Source organism: Salvia miltiorrhiza, chromosome 2 (genome assembly GCF_028751815.1).
Source record: "Salvia miltiorrhiza cultivar Shanhuang (shh) chromosome 2, IMPLAD_Smil_shh, whole genome shotgun sequence".
In the NCBI taxonomy this organism is placed as follows: domain Eukaryota; kingdom Viridiplantae; phylum Streptophyta; class Magnoliopsida; order Lamiales; family Lamiaceae; genus Salvia; species Salvia miltiorrhiza.
Genome location: NC_080388.1, coordinates 8,545,784 through 8,565,488, shown reverse-complemented (window position 1 = coordinate 8,565,488; position 19,705 = coordinate 8,545,784). Strand labels below are relative to the sequence as shown.

At 37.0% G+C, this 19,705-nt stretch overlaps 1 protein-coding gene across 6 annotated transcripts in view; it reads right to left on the bottom strand.

Annotated features, from left to right (window-relative positions):
• Window positions 1-226: 226 nt before the first annotated feature.
• LOC131012928 (intermembrane lipid transfer protein VPS13) overlaps window positions 227-19,705 on the bottom strand; it is a 71,785-nt gene continuing 52,306 nt past the window's right edge. For 5 of the 6 annotated variants that reach the window (XM_057940898.1, XM_057940896.1, XM_057940895.1 and 2 more), the window contains 31 exons: window positions 19,590-19,691; window positions 17,884-17,942; window positions 17,653-17,755; window positions 16,602-16,784; window positions 16,414-16,527; window positions 13,610-13,875; window positions 11,415-12,934; window positions 10,127-11,316; window positions 8,915-9,040; window positions 8,681-8,836; window positions 7,926-8,522; window positions 7,781-7,852; window positions 7,221-7,685; window positions 6,911-7,094; window positions 6,578-6,826; window positions 6,172-6,487; window positions 5,971-6,087; window positions 5,429-5,702; window positions 4,985-5,098; window positions 4,825-4,908; window positions 4,369-4,419; window positions 4,115-4,294; window positions 3,682-4,004; window positions 3,236-3,604; window positions 3,089-3,152; window positions 2,756-2,902; window positions 1,837-1,941; window positions 1,649-1,759; window positions 1,467-1,571; window positions 1,219-1,288; window positions 227-1,134 (listed from right to left, as the gene is read on the bottom strand). In XM_057940898.1, the coding sequence (XP_057796881.1) occupies window positions 461-1,134; window positions 1,219-1,288; window positions 1,467-1,571; window positions 1,649-1,759; window positions 1,837-1,941; window positions 2,756-2,902; window positions 3,089-3,152; window positions 3,236-3,604; window positions 3,682-4,004; window positions 4,115-4,294; window positions 4,369-4,419; window positions 4,825-4,908; window positions 4,985-5,098; window positions 5,429-5,702; window positions 5,971-6,087; window positions 6,172-6,487; window positions 6,578-6,826; window positions 6,911-7,094; window positions 7,221-7,685; window positions 7,781-7,852; window positions 7,926-8,522; window positions 8,681-8,836; window positions 8,915-9,040; window positions 10,127-11,316; window positions 11,415-12,934; window positions 13,610-13,875; window positions 16,414-16,527; window positions 16,602-16,784; window positions 17,653-17,755; window positions 17,884-17,942; window positions 19,590-19,691 (8,490 nt within the window). In that variant the 3' untranslated portion in view covers window positions 227-460. Of the gene's footprint in view, window positions 1,135-1,218; window positions 1,289-1,466; window positions 1,572-1,648; window positions 1,760-1,836; window positions 1,942-2,755; window positions 2,903-3,088; window positions 3,153-3,235; window positions 3,605-3,681; window positions 4,005-4,114; window positions 4,295-4,368; window positions 4,420-4,824; window positions 4,909-4,984; window positions 5,099-5,428; window positions 5,703-5,970; window positions 6,088-6,171; window positions 6,488-6,577; window positions 6,827-6,910; window positions 7,095-7,220; window positions 7,686-7,780; window positions 7,853-7,925; window positions 8,523-8,680; window positions 8,837-8,914; window positions 9,041-10,126; window positions 11,317-11,414; window positions 12,935-13,609; window positions 13,876-16,413; window positions 16,528-16,601; window positions 16,785-17,652; window positions 17,756-17,883; window positions 17,943-19,589; window position 19,705 lie in introns of all 6 variants that reach the window. The other variant, XM_057940900.1, reaches the window with a different exon arrangement.

Sequence of the window (19,705 nt, the reverse complement as noted above, 5' to 3'; positions counted from 1 at the left end):
CCGTTGCTAAATTTTGGAATTTTTAGTTACTGAAAAAATTTAAAAATGTGATGGTTTTTTAGCTTTTAAAACTAAAAAAAAGAGAGCTAAGAAAAGTTGATATTAAGGTGGGCAGAATGTAAGAAAAGGTAATAGTGGCAAGAAAAGTGATAAAAGCGTAGGAGAAATAACAAAATTATCAGGAGTGAAGAGAAATATGGGAAAAAACTCGAGTAAAATAAGTAAATGAAAAAAAAATCCGATTGCTTCAATTTTTATTTCACGTTCAACGATGCACAATTTCTCACAAACCTACATTACAAAATTTCATACAATAAATATGACACTACAAACAAGGTCCTCAAAAACTGTATCTAACAACGCGCAAAGGCAAATATAAGACTCAGAATTTCACATTTACCTATCTACCTACCTAGGATTTTAACATTAATGCTAAAGTGAATTATGACAATCCTAAATCCTACCTGATATTGCTCTGGTGTAGAATATATTTGGCACCCCAACCTTGCTCTCTCCCGCTTTCGATCATACCTCGTAGCACTCGCAAGAAATCATCTGCTTCTTCCTCGGATGCCAATTCCAAGTTGGTTTGCAGAAAAGGGAGCGGTGTGTGAGAGCTGTTCCAGAGCTTCCCTTTTGCAGCGTCGTTCCCTCTTATAGGGTTCTGTCTAAATGACGTAGTATCCGAGCCACTCCCAACTATGTGCACCACCTCACCATCATTGTCAGCAAGAATCACACTGTCCAAACCTATTTCCGATAGTATCTCCCACTTTGGATCGGCAGGAACTCCTTCCGACTCTATCAAACTGGGGCAACTAACGACTAAGATGAGTCTCCCAGTGATCAACACGTACTGACCGCACTGCTTAAGTGCTTTACAGATGACTAGTGTCTCGTCCCTCAGATTCACATCGGTTTCAGTGAGAATGTATGTTCCAACTGCTTCATCCCATGAGTAAGGCTTCAGGGAGGATTCTGTGCTTAAAGGCCTCGGTAAACGGACCCTAAAACACCGGTACCCCATCTGGTAAATCCTACTGCGGTTTCTGATGCTTTGTGCAGTTTTACCAGTCACCTCAAGTATACTGGCTGCTGGTCTTGCCACGAGCCCTGTAACACCCACAGCAATACCTGCAGGAAAAGCAATTGCAATCCATCTCCATTAAGCCAACAGTCCAATATACGGTAAATAAATCTTCTTTCTAACAGCAGTACCTGAAAGTACTCCAGGCAGGCCATGTTTTTCAGCCCCTTTGATTGGTGATTGGAGCACACCAGTGAGACCCTAAATTTACATAATAACGAAGATATTAATTTGACCATGCAAGAAAACGATACAAGCCAAATCAACCTAAAAAAATCTTCATTCAATTTCTCTATATATCACAATCCAGAGAAATGAAGTATGAGTGGCATCTCAAGCTATGAAAGAGTGAAAGATCACAAATAGAGGTATAAAGCACCTCCAGGAATTCATTTATAACTCCTTTACTGCGTGATGACATCCCCTTCTGTTGCCTTTCTATCATTGTTGCAGTTTGGTCGTCAAATGTAAATGCTACAATACCCTGTAAGTCAAGAACATGTTACAATTGAGCTACAAGTTAGATGTATATGCGCTCACGTCTATCCCAGCAAACCAAACCTTGTGTGCAGCTCTGCTGAATTGACTAGTAGCATCACTTATTGCATAGACTGTATTGCTGAGGAGGCTTGTTGTACCTTGAGCCATACCAGTAATAAGACCAGCCGGGCTCTGCAAAAGAGATTTCAACTTAAGCATTGTTCTTCTTCCTTAGGGGGAAATCGGGATATCGATTTAGGGCAGTATACCTGAATAACGCTCCATATCGGAAGGGAGAAGAAGTCTTTGATGCCGAGACCTAAACTTCTAGCAAATCCTACAGGATTTCCAATAACACCAGCAGAACCAAAAACCTGCAGTTATATGTTCCTAATAAAACTTGATTGTCATGGAAAAACTACATTGCAGTACAAGTTTTCGAAGGTTCCCATGATTTCATTGACTGGAGTAGATCGGTAAGGATTTCCAACACAATACCATGAAACATCTGCTGTAGAATCCTAACTTTGATCTCAAGAAAGCCACAGAGTCTCTATGATCAAATAAAACTATCCTTGAGAACTTAAGAGATGGTCCATTCAGCATTTTTTCGGGAATGCATTTTAAACTAAAAAGAAAAGTAAGAATCCTTTTTTCAGGCTTTAGCTGTTCATTTAGTGACATGTGTGATTAGAAAGCAGAGTAGGTCAAGCTTATAAAAGATGTAGTTTGAGCAAAATGATGTTATTAACAGAAATCGCTAATCACCGAGAAGCAACTCCATGGTTTTGAAATATCAATCCAGAAGATAAATTTAAGCAAAATATTAGAAATGATCTATTTATGCTTAGAGGGCTCCAGTAAAGTGAAATGTCATTTGTCAAAGCGGATGAATGCGTCATGTGTTTTGTCCTAAAAAAACGTTGCCACAAGATCTATTTATCTTAGAGTGCTCCAGTAAAGTTAAATTGAGGTTTGAAGTGTTTTTTTTGTAGGTAAAGTGTAAAAGAAGGGTTATTGCTCACAACTGCTATGGCTTCTATGACAGTGGTATTATCCAGTGCCATCAAAATTAAACAAATGAATATAATAGAAGAGTAGGCTGAAGTAATTAGGCTGAAATAATGAGGCTCGAGAAACAAGATTGCAAATCACATGCAAAGGTGAAAAGGTCATGTAGGACATTACCTTGTACATCTCATGCAGAAATTGCCGCGTGTAATGACTTACAAGGATCTCTTGAAAGGTTTCCCAGCTAGCTATCTGGTGTGAAAGAACTAGCTCTTTGAAATGAATTTTGGCACCCTCGACATCAGCAAGAGCCATGAGACCTCTCTATGGAAATGATACAATAAGTTACGAAACATAGAAGTGCCAAATAAAATTGCTAATATCATGCAAGTGACCAAAAAGTTAATATTATCATGTCATGTAAAAGATACCATGCCATTTAGGGATTGACCAAAAAGTTCAGATCAAATGGTTGAGAAATTAATATCATCTTCAATGCTCTTCACTTACATGAATAAGAGATTCTCCAGATGTTAGTACACCATCCCTAAGGATCCACGGACTGCTAGAAAAGCTGTGAGAAGAGAAGAAACCTGAGATTTACAATAATCTTATAAAGGTATGTGGCTTGAAACTACCTATCAAGTATCAACTAACCTCAATGTAAGCTTAATTGGCCCCATATCAAACAGTTCAACATATACTTTCTTCTGCTTTCGTGCAGCAAGGTGAATTTGTTGCCAAGGAGCTCCAATAGGGACGATGAGGGGCAGCAAATACTTTCTTTTGTGATCCTCAACGAGGATAGTAGTACCTGTATTGTTGGTATATTTTTCATCCAATCTCGCAGAATATGGAGCATTTCTAGAGGTTTCTCCAGTGATGTCCAATTCTGGGAACAACAAGTTCTGTGTGGAGCCCACATATTGATAAACTCTGCTCTGCAACCTTGACGATACAGTTTTGCAGAATTCAAACAATCTCAATACAATTTCTTGCTCAATCTCAAGATAAAGATCTGCCATTCTGCAAAGGAAGGGAATACATTATGAAGAGTTACGGCCTTGTGAAGTCTAGAAGTAATCTTTAGAAATATCATGAACCTGAGGCTAATAGATTCAAATGAAACCAGTGATGTTTCAGTGTTTCTCCACTTGGCAGCACCTAAGGAGAAAACTGGCTCATGCAAGCTTGAAGTGGCAGTTTGATTTGTACTTCCACTGATAAGTTTTGAACTATCTTTAAGCTTCATCCCATTTACCATATTTCCCTTGTTTCCAGAGTTGAAAGACAGGACTACAGGATATGGCGTTGTGCGTAATTGGTTATCAATTTGCAATGATGCAATTTGGAAGGAAAATTGTTGTTGATCCAAACTCTGTACAAAGGTAAGCTTCGTGTTCTGAGCAGATGCAAAGAGTATCTCCTACAAAACCAAAAACCAAAACAGGTACTCCCGATTTAAAATGGTTATTGGAATGTAACTAAGACTGAAAAAACTGAGACACATAAGAATTACTTTCCAGGATATGATACCTCAGGATGAGAGTTCATTAAAGAGACCCCAAGGAAGGGAATGTCAACTGAAACTTTTTCTTTGTAATTAACAAATGACTCGTACTCTTGAGCCAGTTTTCCATTATCTTTCAACTGAGGAACATGAAGCCTCTTCAAATCATTCAAAACATGATAACTTGAATCGATAATACTGAGAACCTGGTAAAATAAGAGATGCAAATTATATCCTGAAGCAAAAATGCAATTCTAATTACAGAATCTGATATACAAACCTTTATTGCTCCTTCCGAATGGACAGATATCAACAATTTTCTTTCAGGCTTCTGCAATAAAATTTTAAAAGGACCAGGCATTAGAATATCAAAGCAAATTTCCTATCCGGCAGTCCGTTAACTTGCATCATCGATGGAACAGATGCAAAAAATGTGAAAGAAATTGGAGGTGGTCAGCCACTGAGCAAGGGCTTAAGGTTTGGGGTATTCTTTTTGTTTCGTTGGGGTTGGAATTCATGATTCCAGGCCAGCCTATTTTACGTTTTCATGGTTCATCTAGAATCCAACTTGAAAAGTTTCCACCACACTTAAGTTCATAACAAATTAAAGGATCCATTTATAATATCATGAGATGAAAGGTCTATACAAAACAAATATGAAAGTTGAAATCTTCAAGAGGGACTACTGCCATGTTCGTTATGAGGAATGATAATATCAGAGCATATAAAATAGTACCTCTGATGTTGCAGGAAGGTACACAAGTGAATGGGCTGATACATCATCAATAGCATATGACCCTAAAATGCGTTCACCTGGAACCTGCAAAATTAGAAGTCTGAGATTTATCCCGAAAAGCAGCCACTTGATTCTGGTCAAAGACTCAAAATTACCATACCTCAACAACAAGACGGTGCGGATAGCAGGGTTCATCCCAAGCATATGGAGTAGATGTATAGGAGTGAATAACTGTTTCAAAAGATTCACATTTTGGCTGGTATATCCGTAACCTCTGCACAGTGTCAAAGGATAGTATTAAGTAGTTAGAATAGCAGAGAAAATATGCACAGCAATTTATAAAACTATCGCGATCCAGGAGTTTGATAGTTTCCAGAATTAAGGGTTCGGTTGTCCAACCTTTCATTACAGTAAAGCCAGTAATGAAAATATTATCAACAATGCGTTATGCGTAAAAGTTTCTAACTTTTTTAGATACAGCATCGATAGAGTAAAATGTTGATATACACAAAAACATAAACTTGTAGATGTAATCCTTATGCTCTTTGATTTTTCCCAAAAAATATCACTACAAAAGCATAAATGAAATGAAGTGCCATCTAACCTCCCTTGAATGGTTGTCTATCCTATATGGCATAAAGCCAGTATCATCATCGGACAGAAGAATTAAGTTTGTCCCAGAGTTTCCAGTTGTGCTCCCAACAATCTTTTCTTCTCCAACAGAAACATCAGCATTGCGCACTTCTACTCGCAGCATGCACACAGCAGCAGTCATGTAGTTGCGCACTTTAAGCTGAGTGTCACCTAACTGCTCAGGTAAGAAGCACCCAGACCACTCCCATCCAGGTTCATCAAAGCGAACAGAAAGCAATAATTCCCTGAATATATGAGGCCAAATAAAATTTAAACAATAAGCAATGATGCATACCGTGGATCAGCCTCCCAAGTAGTACACATATTATAGGTTTGAGCATAGGAAATTACAAATAAAGAGTAACAATATAGAGAACATCTTGATAATAACTCTTCAGTGACACAAACCTTAAACGAAATCTATTCTATATGAACCTTACAGGCCTGTAAACTCAAGTTTACTTGTCAGTAAAATTAGGATTTCCGAAACAAATATGAAATGGAGCATCAAACCTTTTACTATCCATCCACTGAATATAGGAATGCTTTCCAGCTTCCAAGTGAAAAGACGAGTCCGTACCCTTTTGCTTATAACATAAAATTTTGGTGCAAGCATTGACAATCACATATCTGTAAAATGAAAGGGAATCAAGTGAACAGAGTGCTACATATACGAATCAATTGAACAAATAGTGTAGACTGTAAAGACAATACCTGGGCTGGAAAGTGATAATTTTTGTCCTCCCAGAAAATGGTGCAGCCACAGCAGAAACAGATAAAACATAACCAGATACCTTTGATGGTTGAGGAACGAGAACACTGGTAGAACCAGTTGGTGGAACTAGTGAAAAGGGGGAAGACCATGAATACTTTTGGAGATTTTCTATGACAGAAGGCACATGTCTACTGAGCTTCACCCAAACCTCTCCAGAATACGAGTCAGGATCAGGAGAAAACAGGCAAGCTGAAACCTTTTTACTACCACTTTCTACAAGATCAGATGCATTCAAAGTTGCTTCACTAGTAGAACCTGAGGGAAAGTAATGAACGAATGGAATAATAGCTCTACAAGAATCAGTAACATAATTTCCTAAGCAGTATGTGGAATTAAGAAGATCACCTGAAGCAGGTACATCGTGATCAGAAAAGATAAGAGAAAGACCATCTTTCTTTTTAAAAAGTACATTCTTCTCATCCAAGTCATAGCATGAAGGAACGATGCAGCTATATCCTTTCATTTCATTACCAGAGCTCGAGAGAGCCAGAGGAAATCCAGTACAGTTAAATAACAAAAAAGGAACAGATATGAATAGTTCACGAGATCCAGAGACTGCATCCATCACTTTCTCCATTGTAACGTATAATGGTCCTACATCATTTCACATAAGTTTCTAAATTAAATCAAAAGTATTCTGACATGCTAGATATATGATGGAACTAGATCTCAACATACCATTAGAAAACTGAGACTCAAATTTAACTATTTCAGACACTGAGAACTTAGTTCCACTGAATCTCGCTTTTTCGCTGAATGATTCTGCACGTGGATACTTCAAAGTTGAAGGCTTAAATCCTTGCATTTGGAATGTTATTGAAAAATCGTGAGAAGAATCAATATGGTAGAAAGAAGTTTCCACCTGAAATTCAAACTAAAGAACATTAGATTTAAGACAGGCGTCCCCCAGCATAGGGACCGTAAAAATCAAATATAATAATGAATAGAACAACCCTGATAATGATCTCAAGCTGGTAAATGCACTGACCTCAGAAAGAAAAGCTGTACGTGTGACGCCAGCATCTTCTAATGTCACAGACATCGATTTCATGAGATAATTTTTCAACACCAATGGACTTGTTAACATCACTTGATATAATAACCTATTCCTTGGTATCTCCAAATTTTCAGAGGATTGAATATGACTATCTCGACACTGTTTACCACTATCAACACCAATTGCAGAATATGCTCTTTTTCGACAGCCCACTGGAGACAGACACTGACCATTCACAGAAATGCAACAGCGAAATGCCTCACTGCTAGGAAGAGAAGGATAGCAGACAAAGGAGCGCAAAAAGCCTATCTTGACATCTCGAGAGATGATACTTGAGATATTATAAGCTTCGCTCCATAGGAATGAGTCACCAATAGGACGCCATCTTATGCAGCCTGATTCAGCTAAGTGAAGTGGGAGAGGAAACTCTTGACCAGGATATATTGGGCCTAAAATCTGAAACAAGAGATGTTAGAAGCTTAAATTGAAACATCAGGCCCCGGTTCCACATGAGAGCGAAACTAGGAACTAACTAAGTTTTGCAAGATTACCTTTGGAGATAAACCAAATGGAATATCAAATCGCACTTCAAGCACCACTGAAGTTGAGTTCAAAATTACAACCTGAAAACAGCAATTATTAAGAAGACAGAAGAACTAAAAGCAATTTTAAAAGGAGGGTCAGAAAGTAACATACTGTCGAATATAACCGCATCAACTTAGTAAACCGTTGTACAGATACATCAATCACTACAGGAATAGCAAACCCTTTAGTTGTATCTGAACCACCATTTCCTTCGTTCATCCTATTTCTAATAGAATTTGCATCACTTTGAAATTCAGGGACATGTGAAGATTTTAAAAACTGTACTTCAAAGTAGCTGCGGCCAACAAGATCCATTGAGATGGGAGCAGATGGTACAGAGGTACCCTCCAGTTGGAAAGTAACAAATCGATGTGCTGCCTCAACTAATTGTTTGTCGTTGAGTCTGTCAGAAGATTGAACTGGTCTATATCGGAATAGGAGTTCTTCAGGTGATTCATTGATATAAATAAGAGTAGAAGAACCAGGTTGTAAGACACCTTTTGATGGGGACACATCCAAATCATCAGCCCCAAGTTTTTGTTGGCATGCATATAGTAGGGGCAGAGTAGTTAAGTTTTGCAGCATGTATGGAGCATATCTTCTAGTACCTGCACCTTTAGTTATCTGTGAACTTGGCAGGTCTGGGCTTTCAGTCATTTCAGTAAGGCTCCACACATCCTTGACCATTTCAACAGCCCTTGAGACAACCTTTTTTAAGCAAATTCAAAGCAGACAGCAAAAGCCAAATTAATAGAATTATTTTGAGCCACTACATTTGTATGAACAGCCAATACCATCAATTGACATGTGTAGCCGCAATCATATTAAACTTCTACTAAGCCAAATAACATAGAAAATGACCGTACCTCAACAATGGGTTCATTAAGATTCAGATTGAGATGCGTCTTAGATTCAAGATTGATGTCTGTCGTGATAGTGCCGTTAAATAGAGCTCTCTCGTCCTCTTTTCTGCTCATGCTCAACTGAAATTTCCAAGGCTCTAGAAAAGGTTCCCACAAGACCTATAAATTGTACAGTGACCACAGTGTTCCAAAAGATTATATAGTCAGGAAATAGTACATTACAAATGATCTTTCTACCTTGTCAATGTTGTAGTAGTTCACTTGAAGGTCACACCCAAGAGATCCTTCAATTCCATCCTCAGTTACAGTGGACCAAAAAATTGAATTTCTCACAAGAAACTCCAGCAACGGTCCATTCGAAGTCTGCTCCATAACCCAAAAAGATAAATAAATAATAGAAGACATGAAAACTCAGAGATGTTGCATTATGGATCAGTAAATAATAAGAAAACCACTAGAAAATCTAATTAATTGAATGGAAGGATTTCATCAACGGATGCAACTAAATCTGTTTAACAGAAATACTTTGGAAACATATTGGAGTATCAATAATAGTTTTTGCGGCATAATATTAAATGTCATAAGATTCACTGTCATGTCTGAGTCATTCCAGAAGTGGAGGTCTCATCAATCTCCTAAAATCACTTGATCTCTCCTTAAATATAGGTTTGTAAATGTTAAGACGTTCTTATGGTCGATTCCTAGTACATGATAACCAACAGATATTTCCATGCCACTAAGAGTTACAGTTTCTCGTGTTAAGTCTATTGTTTCCAGTACTCTGTACATACAGCAGTGTCTAAAAAGCTATGAAGTGCTGATAACAAATGCCAATTTTAGGGGGTGGGAGGGATAACCACATAACTGAAGGTTCCTTATTTTTCTCCAATTCTCCAAGAAGACAGAAAACATTTTGAGTTAGGATCTAATTTCCTTTTAAGAATAAGAATCAAAATAAGACTCTGATTACTATAATGATTTAATGTTTTATAAAAAATTAAATCCCCCAACTCATTCCTACCTTCTTTTCCAAAAATTACATGTTCCTTAATCCAACAACTCTCACTTGTGTCCTATGGGTCACTAGGTTAGACACTGCCATCCACTTCACTGTGGCAGAAAGAACATAATGCTCAGAGGAATCAGTACCTTACTCCCCTTCCAGTGAACTCCGCCTAAACATCAGCGTTGCGTTATTTGGAATTGAAAGTTCAGGAGAACTAAAAAATTGTTGCGAACCATCTAATAGATATTCTCGTTCACATTGTATATTATGCCCAGGAGCACAGTTTGACTCTTAAACCAAAGGGAAAGAAAGGAGGGAGCAGATGAGGTTTGAGAAACCAATTTGATGTATATCTTCCTCTTCAATTAGATGTGAAAATAATTCTTGCCACATAAGAGTCAAATATTGTAACTAACTTAGGACTAGTGCCATTGGATATATACCTTCCAGTCATTTAGGTGTAGAGACAATCTCCTTAGTTGGGCTTTTATCTCCATTCTCTTGATATTAAACTGAGAAGGTGTATTTTCTACTTTCTCGAACCATGTAAAGTAAAAGAGGTATAGGATGTGATTTCCGAGAGACAAATCCAGACTGTCGGAACGAATGAACAAATTCATGCTCAGATTTTCAGTCTGATATTCAAAAACTTCTGCCTCAAGGTAGGTTTTAGATAACTGGAAAAGAGGCCAACTTTGTGCAGTGTCTCCAGATAATAGCTTCAACACTGCACTCGTGCAATCAGAATTGATTGCAAGTTTCACACTTTTGCCATCTCCAACAAGTTCGCTGTATCTACTTTGCAGGCTAATGGAAATAAAACAGTTCTGATTACCACTTGGAATACCACAAACATCACCAGGAGGCAAGTCATGAACATGGGGACTTCCAAACATGTTATATGCATCTCTGCTGACCAATGCAGGAAAATGAATAGACAGGCCGACATGTTCTAATGTTAAAATGGAAGAACCAGCAACCTCACTGATGTCCTCCAACGGAACATGACTTTGACTATCAGATGCCACACTTTGACAATTATCAACGGTAACACTTGACAAACCTTCAACAGATGCCCCTGATATCTGTGTAGACAGTTTCTTGCTGAATGAAACAAGTAGATCAATAACCTCATTCCAGTCAGGAAAATATAGCCACACATCCAGACTAGGAAAGGACAAAATTATCACATTTTCACCATGTCTGGATACTGTAAGAATCATGTCAAGGACTGATGAGCCTGAATCAGTACAAGAAAATTCAGCAAGGGCAACAGAGTTTAGCATTGAAAATAGTGCTGCAGAAGAGAAAGAGATATCAAAAAAGTGGGGGTTGCCATTAATCAATGATAAAGAACAAACGAAGTGCATCTCAGCCTCCGCTATGATTTCAGAACACGTTGAGTCTCTTTTCAACTGGTGTAATCTTAGTGATAATGACCTCACGCAGAATCTCATCTCATTGGTTGTTACATCTGAGCTTTTAGGCAGAAGCGCAGAATGCTCCATTATTTGTTTCTTTGTCTGTAGAAACTGCACAACATCGTATGTGAACATTTTGGATTCTTGTTCCACCAAGGAGAACTGATCAATGACGTAACCCAGTGCATCCAGTCCAGCGAGTGTACGTTCTTCTGTAAATTAACAGAATACAAAAAAAATAAAAATTAGAACAGAGAAAATTTGTTTAGGAATCAAATTTAATTAATAAGTAATAACACAGTCCTAATACCTTCAATATCAATCAGGCAGTCACTGACCAAAGCCATGATACAAACTGGATAAGAAGCTGAATCACTCCCAGAAAAATAGGGAATTCTCACCCAAACATCTGCAGTGAGCGAACTAACCAAGACATGTTTTTGGCATCTGTCCAAGGGATTGACTACATCCTTTGCCAACAATAAAACAGATAGGGATAGGTCACATCCAAAGAAGTCCAAACACTGATTTCTATCAGAGAATTTTCCAGCACTAATGCAGCATGAGGATGGAATATTTTTGGTTAATGAACTTCTGTCACTGTTTTCAGAGAAAGCAACAGATAACTGTTTGATATCAATCTGTAGCAACCGACAGAAATCATCCTCGGCAGGTGTAATCACACTACAGTCAACTATCTCGAAACTAAATGTAATAGAGTCCTGAATATCCATAGTATCAGTAGGTAGTACTAGTTCATAAGGGCTCCAATCCGGTAGTGAGAAATAACCGATCAACATAGCCAGAAAGTCCGGAGGCAGCATGCAGGAGACATGCTGGACGTAGAAACTCAATTCACTGTGTGAATTTTGTAATGGGGTGTTCTTTTTCTTCAGACTTATTGTCAGAATAGGTGAAAGGTTTGAAGATAAGGGTCCCCAAAGAAATTCATTAGTTATTTTAGGCCACCATGATGTAGAAAGAAACACTCCTTCTGTAGAACACACTATATCCAACATGTCTTTGGAAATGGTGATTACCGATTTTGCCAAGGGCACCACAATAGTTCCAATAATGCATGAGGAGTCATGAAAATGCATAGTGATGCTGCCAAGATTCAAATTGACAAGAACTGAATCCCTATTTATAAAATTACGCATGGAAGAATCAGAATCAAGATTAGAATTTTTAGGTGGCGTGGAAAACACCATGGTTCTGTCTGGAAGGCTAACTTTGGAGGGTCTGAATTTCTGGTCTCTCAAATTGAGAGTTTCACTGAACTTGAGCCTCATATCATCAACTAAATTTTCAAGGTTACAAAAAGATTTTCCATCCACAAATGTAGTTAAAGGGATGTGATCCAATGGGGTGTTGGCTGATTCATTTAAACCAATTCCATTCGCAAAACTATGTTTCTCAAGTTCAAAATCATATACTGCCGAGTTTTCATCTTCTACGTTGTATTTCTTGCCATCAAAATTAGATTCTCCATAAAGTGCTATTTCATCAAAGAAGCCAACCAACTTCTGGACAATAAATGGATAGCAATGAATTTCAAAATCACTCGCACATAATGTGTATTTCTGAAGGATCCATGGAGTATTTCTCACAGCTTCAAAATGCAGAAAAATGCACTGAGCAGCAAGTGAAGTTTCATCTTCAAAATATCCATTTTGACCATCAACACTCATGTTATGCTGATTTACTGATCCAGACCCCGGGATGCTTGAATAAAGCACATGGCTTTCCCAACCATCTTTAGTGGAACTAGCAGTGACCTGACAAGCTTGCAGAGAAACCCAGCAATCTGGAAAATCTCTTTGGTCATACCTACAATCAAGATTATAATCCATAAAAATAATTCACAAATGACAGACATATAAACCACTATACACTTCACAGGTGAGTGCCAGACATTTTCCAGCTTTCCACCAAAACATCCAACCTCAGATTTTGAACATGGTGTTATGAAAGTAAAACTTTAAAACAGTTACCTTCTACCAGAACAATCTCAGACGTCCACCTTTTTTTACATGTAATTCAAAAGGCACTCGAAAACACTTTTGCCAGTTTTTATTATCACTTTTCACTTGGGTGGCAGGCAATATTTTCGTTTCATTCCAAATCATTCCAATTGGGCAGGAATATGTGAAACCAAGAATTACAATCATTTATGTCTAAAAGGGTTAACAATTTTAGCAGAATACTTTTTTCTCAAGCATCAAAAGCTGGTTGCAATTTTAACATTTTGTTTCGAAGTTAGGGCAACCCACATGCAGTGTTTGAAAGCATTCGTAATACTGGGAATACTGCTCACTAACCAATGAACCGTATGAACAAGAATATGCACAATCATAACAAAAGAAAAAATGAAAATCAACTCGCAAATGAAGTGAAGAAGAAAACTAGGTACCATAAAGGCTATAATAGGTAGAATGACATGCACCCACATAACTAACTTCAATCTCCTTTTTAGTAGAGAACTAAGGAACAAAAGTAACGTACCAAACACCTAGTTTCTGACAATTGAAATTCAGTGTGCATCCATCAGCCAAATTATCTTCAAGATTAACCAGCAAATAAATTGCATCCAAACTAGCATCAACGGAGAACCAGGTATTCTCAGAGGCCTTTGAGCCATTCGACTTTTGTTTAACTGAATCTGAGGAGTCTGGTGGAAGAAGAATGTTAAACTGCGAAATCAATCCCATAATTTCCCCATAAATAGAAGCAGAGAAGTGAGCAACAAGTGATGGTACCTGCACATGAGCCTAAAAGCAAAATAATACAAATCAAAAATGTAAAAGGAATATATATATACATCTATACATATATATTTTAATAGTAAATAATGGTGGATAATCCACTCCTCATTCTTGATCCCCATTCTCTATGCTTAGACAAAAGATAACCACATGAATCAGCCAGCACATAGACCCTTTTGAGACAAGCTAGAAGCAGCTTTTATTCAAAACAAAATTTTAACACAGTTGTCTTGTTTAAGATACCCAAATGTGAGAAATGGTTGCACATATCACCAAGCATTGATGTGCTACTCATAGTGCACCAAAAAAAATACGCACTCTACATGCATTTTCCGTAAACTACGTGATACTTTCTAGTAGACCCTACTACATGTGTACATGATGGCATCACTTGCATTGCCTCTACCAACGCTCACGATGACTGTGGAGTCACCTAAATCAAGTTTCTTAATAGGCTACCTGTTACAAATACATACCTCTTCATTAAGCTCAACTTCAATGCATTACGTTAGAACATGGAGCACAAGGTGCTGACTATAAGAATGAACAGTCCATTTTACACATTGCAACAAATGGAGCATATTACCTAAGTTTTGGCTGAAGTTGCTATTTCATCTCACATTAAAAACTGCTGGAGTAATACTATTTTAAAAATTATTAGGTTCTCCAAGTCAATCTTATGATGGGATTAATATAAAAGCTCAACATGGGATGATGGGAATTAAATATTATATTATTCAACTACGAGTCACCGTTACTCTTCAGCATTCTCATGATTTAAAAATACCGATTTTACAAGTCCCATCACATACAAAACAACAGGAACAAAGATGAAAAAATCAGGTACAGTTAGCATCAAATGCTCACCAAAGCTATTTCCCTTTCCCCTCTTTTAAAATTTATCCCAAGTTTTACCAAGTTCATTAGCCAAGCAATCCATATCAATCCCATGACAGTAGTGACTTTGGAGCTTCACGAGAGTTATCCTCAAGCCAGTTAGCATCAATTTCTTTCTCCTTTTCTTCCTTAATCAAAGCACACAGATTTAGATTTCTCTACCATTTTACAATATGGATTAATAAGATATGGGAATATATCTCCTCACAACATTACACAAAGTTTTTTGATAGAACGTGTGGTTCAAATAAAAACTTCTTATTGTGAAAATTGTGAGAACTCTTGCACTGAACCTATGAAGTAATTGTATTGAACCTATAAGTAATTCGCAATATTTACTAAGTGTGGAGTTCAGTGTCGAGTTCTCACAGTTCTCACAATAAGAAGTTTCTATTTGAACCACTCCCTATATGTGTGTGTGTATATATATATATATGTGTGTGTGTGTGTGTGTGTGTGTGTGTGTGTGTGTCTGTGTCTGTGTTTATGGGTCTGGAAATTTTATGAAATTACTAAAAATAGAGATACATAAAAATATTTGAATATGTATATATATTTTACACAACTTTTAGAGTAGACTAACCCCATTACCTACGTATACACATTAACATGATCTTTAGGAGGACAGAAAACTTAGGGAAGCCCATTGCCCCCTTGGTGAAGTGTAGCTTTGTTACAACTGTCCTTCTATGTTATCTCCGTAGGACAACTGACAAATTGTTTTTATGGCTTGAGTTTTTCTTTTCCTTTTATAACTTTATGGTAGAGCCCCAGTTAGCAATACGAATGGTATCAGGGCCACCATGGGAATGCCAACTGCCAGGGCGGTCCTGCAAAAAAAGGAGTGCAACAAGGACATTGTGTCTCCAACAAGTGTGCATTATCCCACATTGTTGGCGAAATGAAAGTTTAAGGAGCTTATAAGTGGATATAATATCTTTTAGCAATTTGGGTGAGTCAGCTAGGCAAAGCAATAATGGACGCCAAGTAGTTGATTCATTATAGTGCTGTATCACTAAGAGGGCATTATATGAAAACTTCGAAGAAAATAATATCCTATCAAATGCATCTGATGATGTTCGCAGTGAAGACAATTGTTGTTAAGTGAGCTGCACACCCTTCATTCTAGATTTAATCATCACTTTCATGCTGCCTTAAGAGCCATTTCAAATTAATCAATATGTAAGTACTTCATTACCTAATTTGATGAAATTATAGCTTATTTCCCTTCTGCAGTTATTATCAACATTTAGCAACTTGTCATTTCTAAGAAACCTCCTGAATAATGGTGTTTTAGGTGTACCACGGCATACTGGAAAAGCCAAGCATTTTCAAATAATACCTGTATTGAGCTGAAAGCATGTGCCTTAAACAACTAGCTGTCAAAGAGTCTCGCACAAAATCCATTCCCAGAAAAATAACTCAAAAGGAATCAATTCAATGTTACCACGCCCCTCAAAAAAAAAAAAAAACAATGTGACCACTTACTGCCAAATTGTTTAGGTAATAATGGAGAATCTCCACTTCACATTTATTCCCAAAAAGATCAAAAAGTGCAAGGAAAAGTAACAATGGAATTATCCACTGAAGAAACAATATTGTCATGGCTGTATACTGAAAAGTAATGTAGTCAACATTATCACTTACCTCTAAAAACTTTAGAACTGGTTCATCAGGCAAAGTACAGGATACCAAGTTTGCAGAAGCACTAAATTTCTCAATGAGTGGGAGAGTTGCAGAAGAAGGCATGATTAGATTAATCTGCAAAAAGTAAAATTTAAAATCAACCTGCTTGTCCATACAACAGATCAACTTGGACGGAATAAAACCCTAACCTCTGTATCAGATATCAGGATTTCAAAGTGATCATAGAGATTCTGAAACTGAAACCCAAATTCAGAATCTCCTGTGGGACCAGATCCAACATAATGCAAAGGCTGAGACGTATCTCCCATGATGGAAGCAGAAGAGTCTATTTCAGGTTTGGATGTGAAGGAAATAACTGCTATTACTACAACCTGTCAAAATGGATCCACTAAGAATAAAGAATAGAGCAATAAAATTTCCTCAGATATAATAATCACTCAACTGTGATGCTAAATAAGCAAAAGGTACAGAAACAAATCGCCAACAGGAATTTCGATAAGTGCTTGTGTACAATGCTAAAGCTAAGAGTGCATGGGTCTGATAGAGAATGGAAACTGCTGGAAAGCTGGCCATGCTATTCAACAAGGAGCAAATAAGGGAACTATCCAGCAGTAAGGATGGCAGATCGACTACAATAACTTTACGCACAAATTTTGGTATCTGCTCATTGAAATTCTGGGATCTTCCATTGGCTAAATTGTTTCCTTACTAGTCATGTCCATATCTGTAAAGTAACAGTGGCAGACAAAATATATTTATTGTTTTCAGTTATACAAAGAGACAAGGTATTACCCATTATTTTATCTATGTTTAACAAATTATCATCCCATTTGATTTCTTAACTCTAACTGGCCAATCAAAATATTATCACGCAATTCGGATGGCCCAAGGTTTCTGGATGAGGAAAAAATCAGGTACAAGGATTAGGTTTTACCCGCCTGTAAATGGAACTAGAAAAGGTAAAATCTTATAATTAGTTCTCAGAACGAAAATTTTAATTTGATTGAGTAGAAGCCATAATCAAATAATGTTTCAAGGTTACTTGAATTGGAAGTGAAGTTGGGGCAACACAAAGGAAAAAGCAATTCTATTCTCTGGAAGAAACACATAAAACTTGCGACAGAAAGAATTTCAAAACTATTGTCGAGATGATGCATCACTGCCATCACCCACTCATGAGAAGGGGAAAACAGAACATACATCAAAGTTAGCAATAGCAAATGTATGGAAAATAGATACCATATTATGTCCTCCAATATTAGCATGTCCCCATGGTAAATTAATGGCAGTATTCAAAAGATTTATATCCCACGTGATCTTCTTACGATTTGATAGAACGTAGCTGCAAAACAAATATAATTTAAAACAAAAGAACAAAGAGATGAATGAAAATAAGTATCATGTCAGAGATATAGTAAAATATAAACTAGGAAAATATTAAGCAGAGCACCCTACAAACACTATACATACTCAAGTTTTGATAGAAGTCGTGAGTTAAGATCATCAATTCCATTTAGTGATAGAAGGATCTGAAATAACAATAAAAGCAAACATCGTGAGAACACTGTTTCACAAAAAGAAAACATCTGATAAAGCATTTTTATTCATTTTAGTTTGCATGTAAAACAATGGGTTAAATAGGCAGTTATAAGCAGTGAACAAATCCACAAGATCAATGAAACACGAGTTAGAACAGGTGCTCAGGTGGAACCTTAACCTAGTGGTGTGTTGAAAACACAATATGTCATGAAAAAAATTTGGTGATACTGAAGACTGTTTAGTACCATTCTCCTGATATCAACGCATATGAAATAAAGAGCAGCATTCTAAATTGATTAAGTCTCATATTTTCTAGTCATCAAGGTTTGAATATGTGACATTTGAGACTTATTTGTCTGAAACTGCTGTGGACAAAGTAAGAAAATTGCCTTAATAGTTGCTAAACCCTCAAGAAAAGGGGTATAATTGAGCTCATCTTGTCCAGAAACCATGATAGAGAATTAAGAAATGGATCAGCATTAATGGAGGTATCAGAATTCCCCACATATAACCACAGATCTAGCTCAGCACCTCCAAGAAAGGTACTTCATTGCTACTCCACTCCTCCTATATATTGGTATCACAAGTACTCCTTAATGTAGTTTAACATACTTCCCCAGTTTAATCTTCTTTCTTCCATTTCCACTTCCAAAAATTTTACAAGTTACAATGGGATGAATTAACTCTTCTTTACATACTTAAGTAAATAAAAGTCAGCTTCAGATGCTAATTTGTAGTCAAAGGAATACACAAAACCACATCTTGTGCTCCTTCTTTGTTGGTAGATTAAGGTAATATATACTTTGCTGAGAGGCACAAAAGTCCCTTGAAATCACTTCTAAAACAGTATTTTTGTCACACACTGTATGCCAAAAAATATAATGTAGAGAGTCTACATAATAACAAAATTTGTGGCGTCTCAGCAACATGGAAAAACATAATTGACAATTACATGGTGAGTATCTAAACAACTGTGAGTCACTTAACCTATTTGTGTACACCATTTATTCCATACAAAGGGCTCATGTGAACCAAACTTTTCAAAGTAGCTAGACTAAAGTGTCAGGAAAGGGCAAGGGATAACAAGTTACTAACTGTCAGAAGTCAGAACAAAGACAAGAGGAAAGGGAAAACCAGTAACTAACTGTAAGAACAGAGGTTCAGTAGTAACACAAGTATCAAACGTCTGGGATGAATCACCGTAATCCTCTCTTAAAGGAAATTACTTTCAATAGCTCATCCTTTAACACTCTTGTTTCCTATAAAATAAACTCAAATCTCATGTAAATAAATGAATAAAGACAATTCAGGTCAGATCTATGGCCTCTTATGCATAACATTCTAATACCATATAAAGATAAAAGAATATCAAGTAAAAGTTGATGCCGATGCAACCTTATAATTGAGACATGTTAGTGAAAACTTAAAACCACAGGTTAATGGCACATCAATTGCAAGGAGCTCACGGAAGTCTCACAATATTATCAAAACAAAGTGCAAAAAGATGAAGAGAGTACAACAGCAATTATATTTCCGTAAAACCGGACAATCATATTCTTGCACACAGCAAACAGTCGAGCAATATCCAAAGTAAAGCTAAAAGAATTTAGGAACTTCTTAAAGATGCCATATATTACCCTCTGTTGTTGAAAGCTCATGTGGTGTAGAACATCTAAGAAATCCAAAATATTCTTCAAAAACTCTGAATCACATAATAGTTCAGTTGGACTAAGCGTCACCTGAATACAGAAGC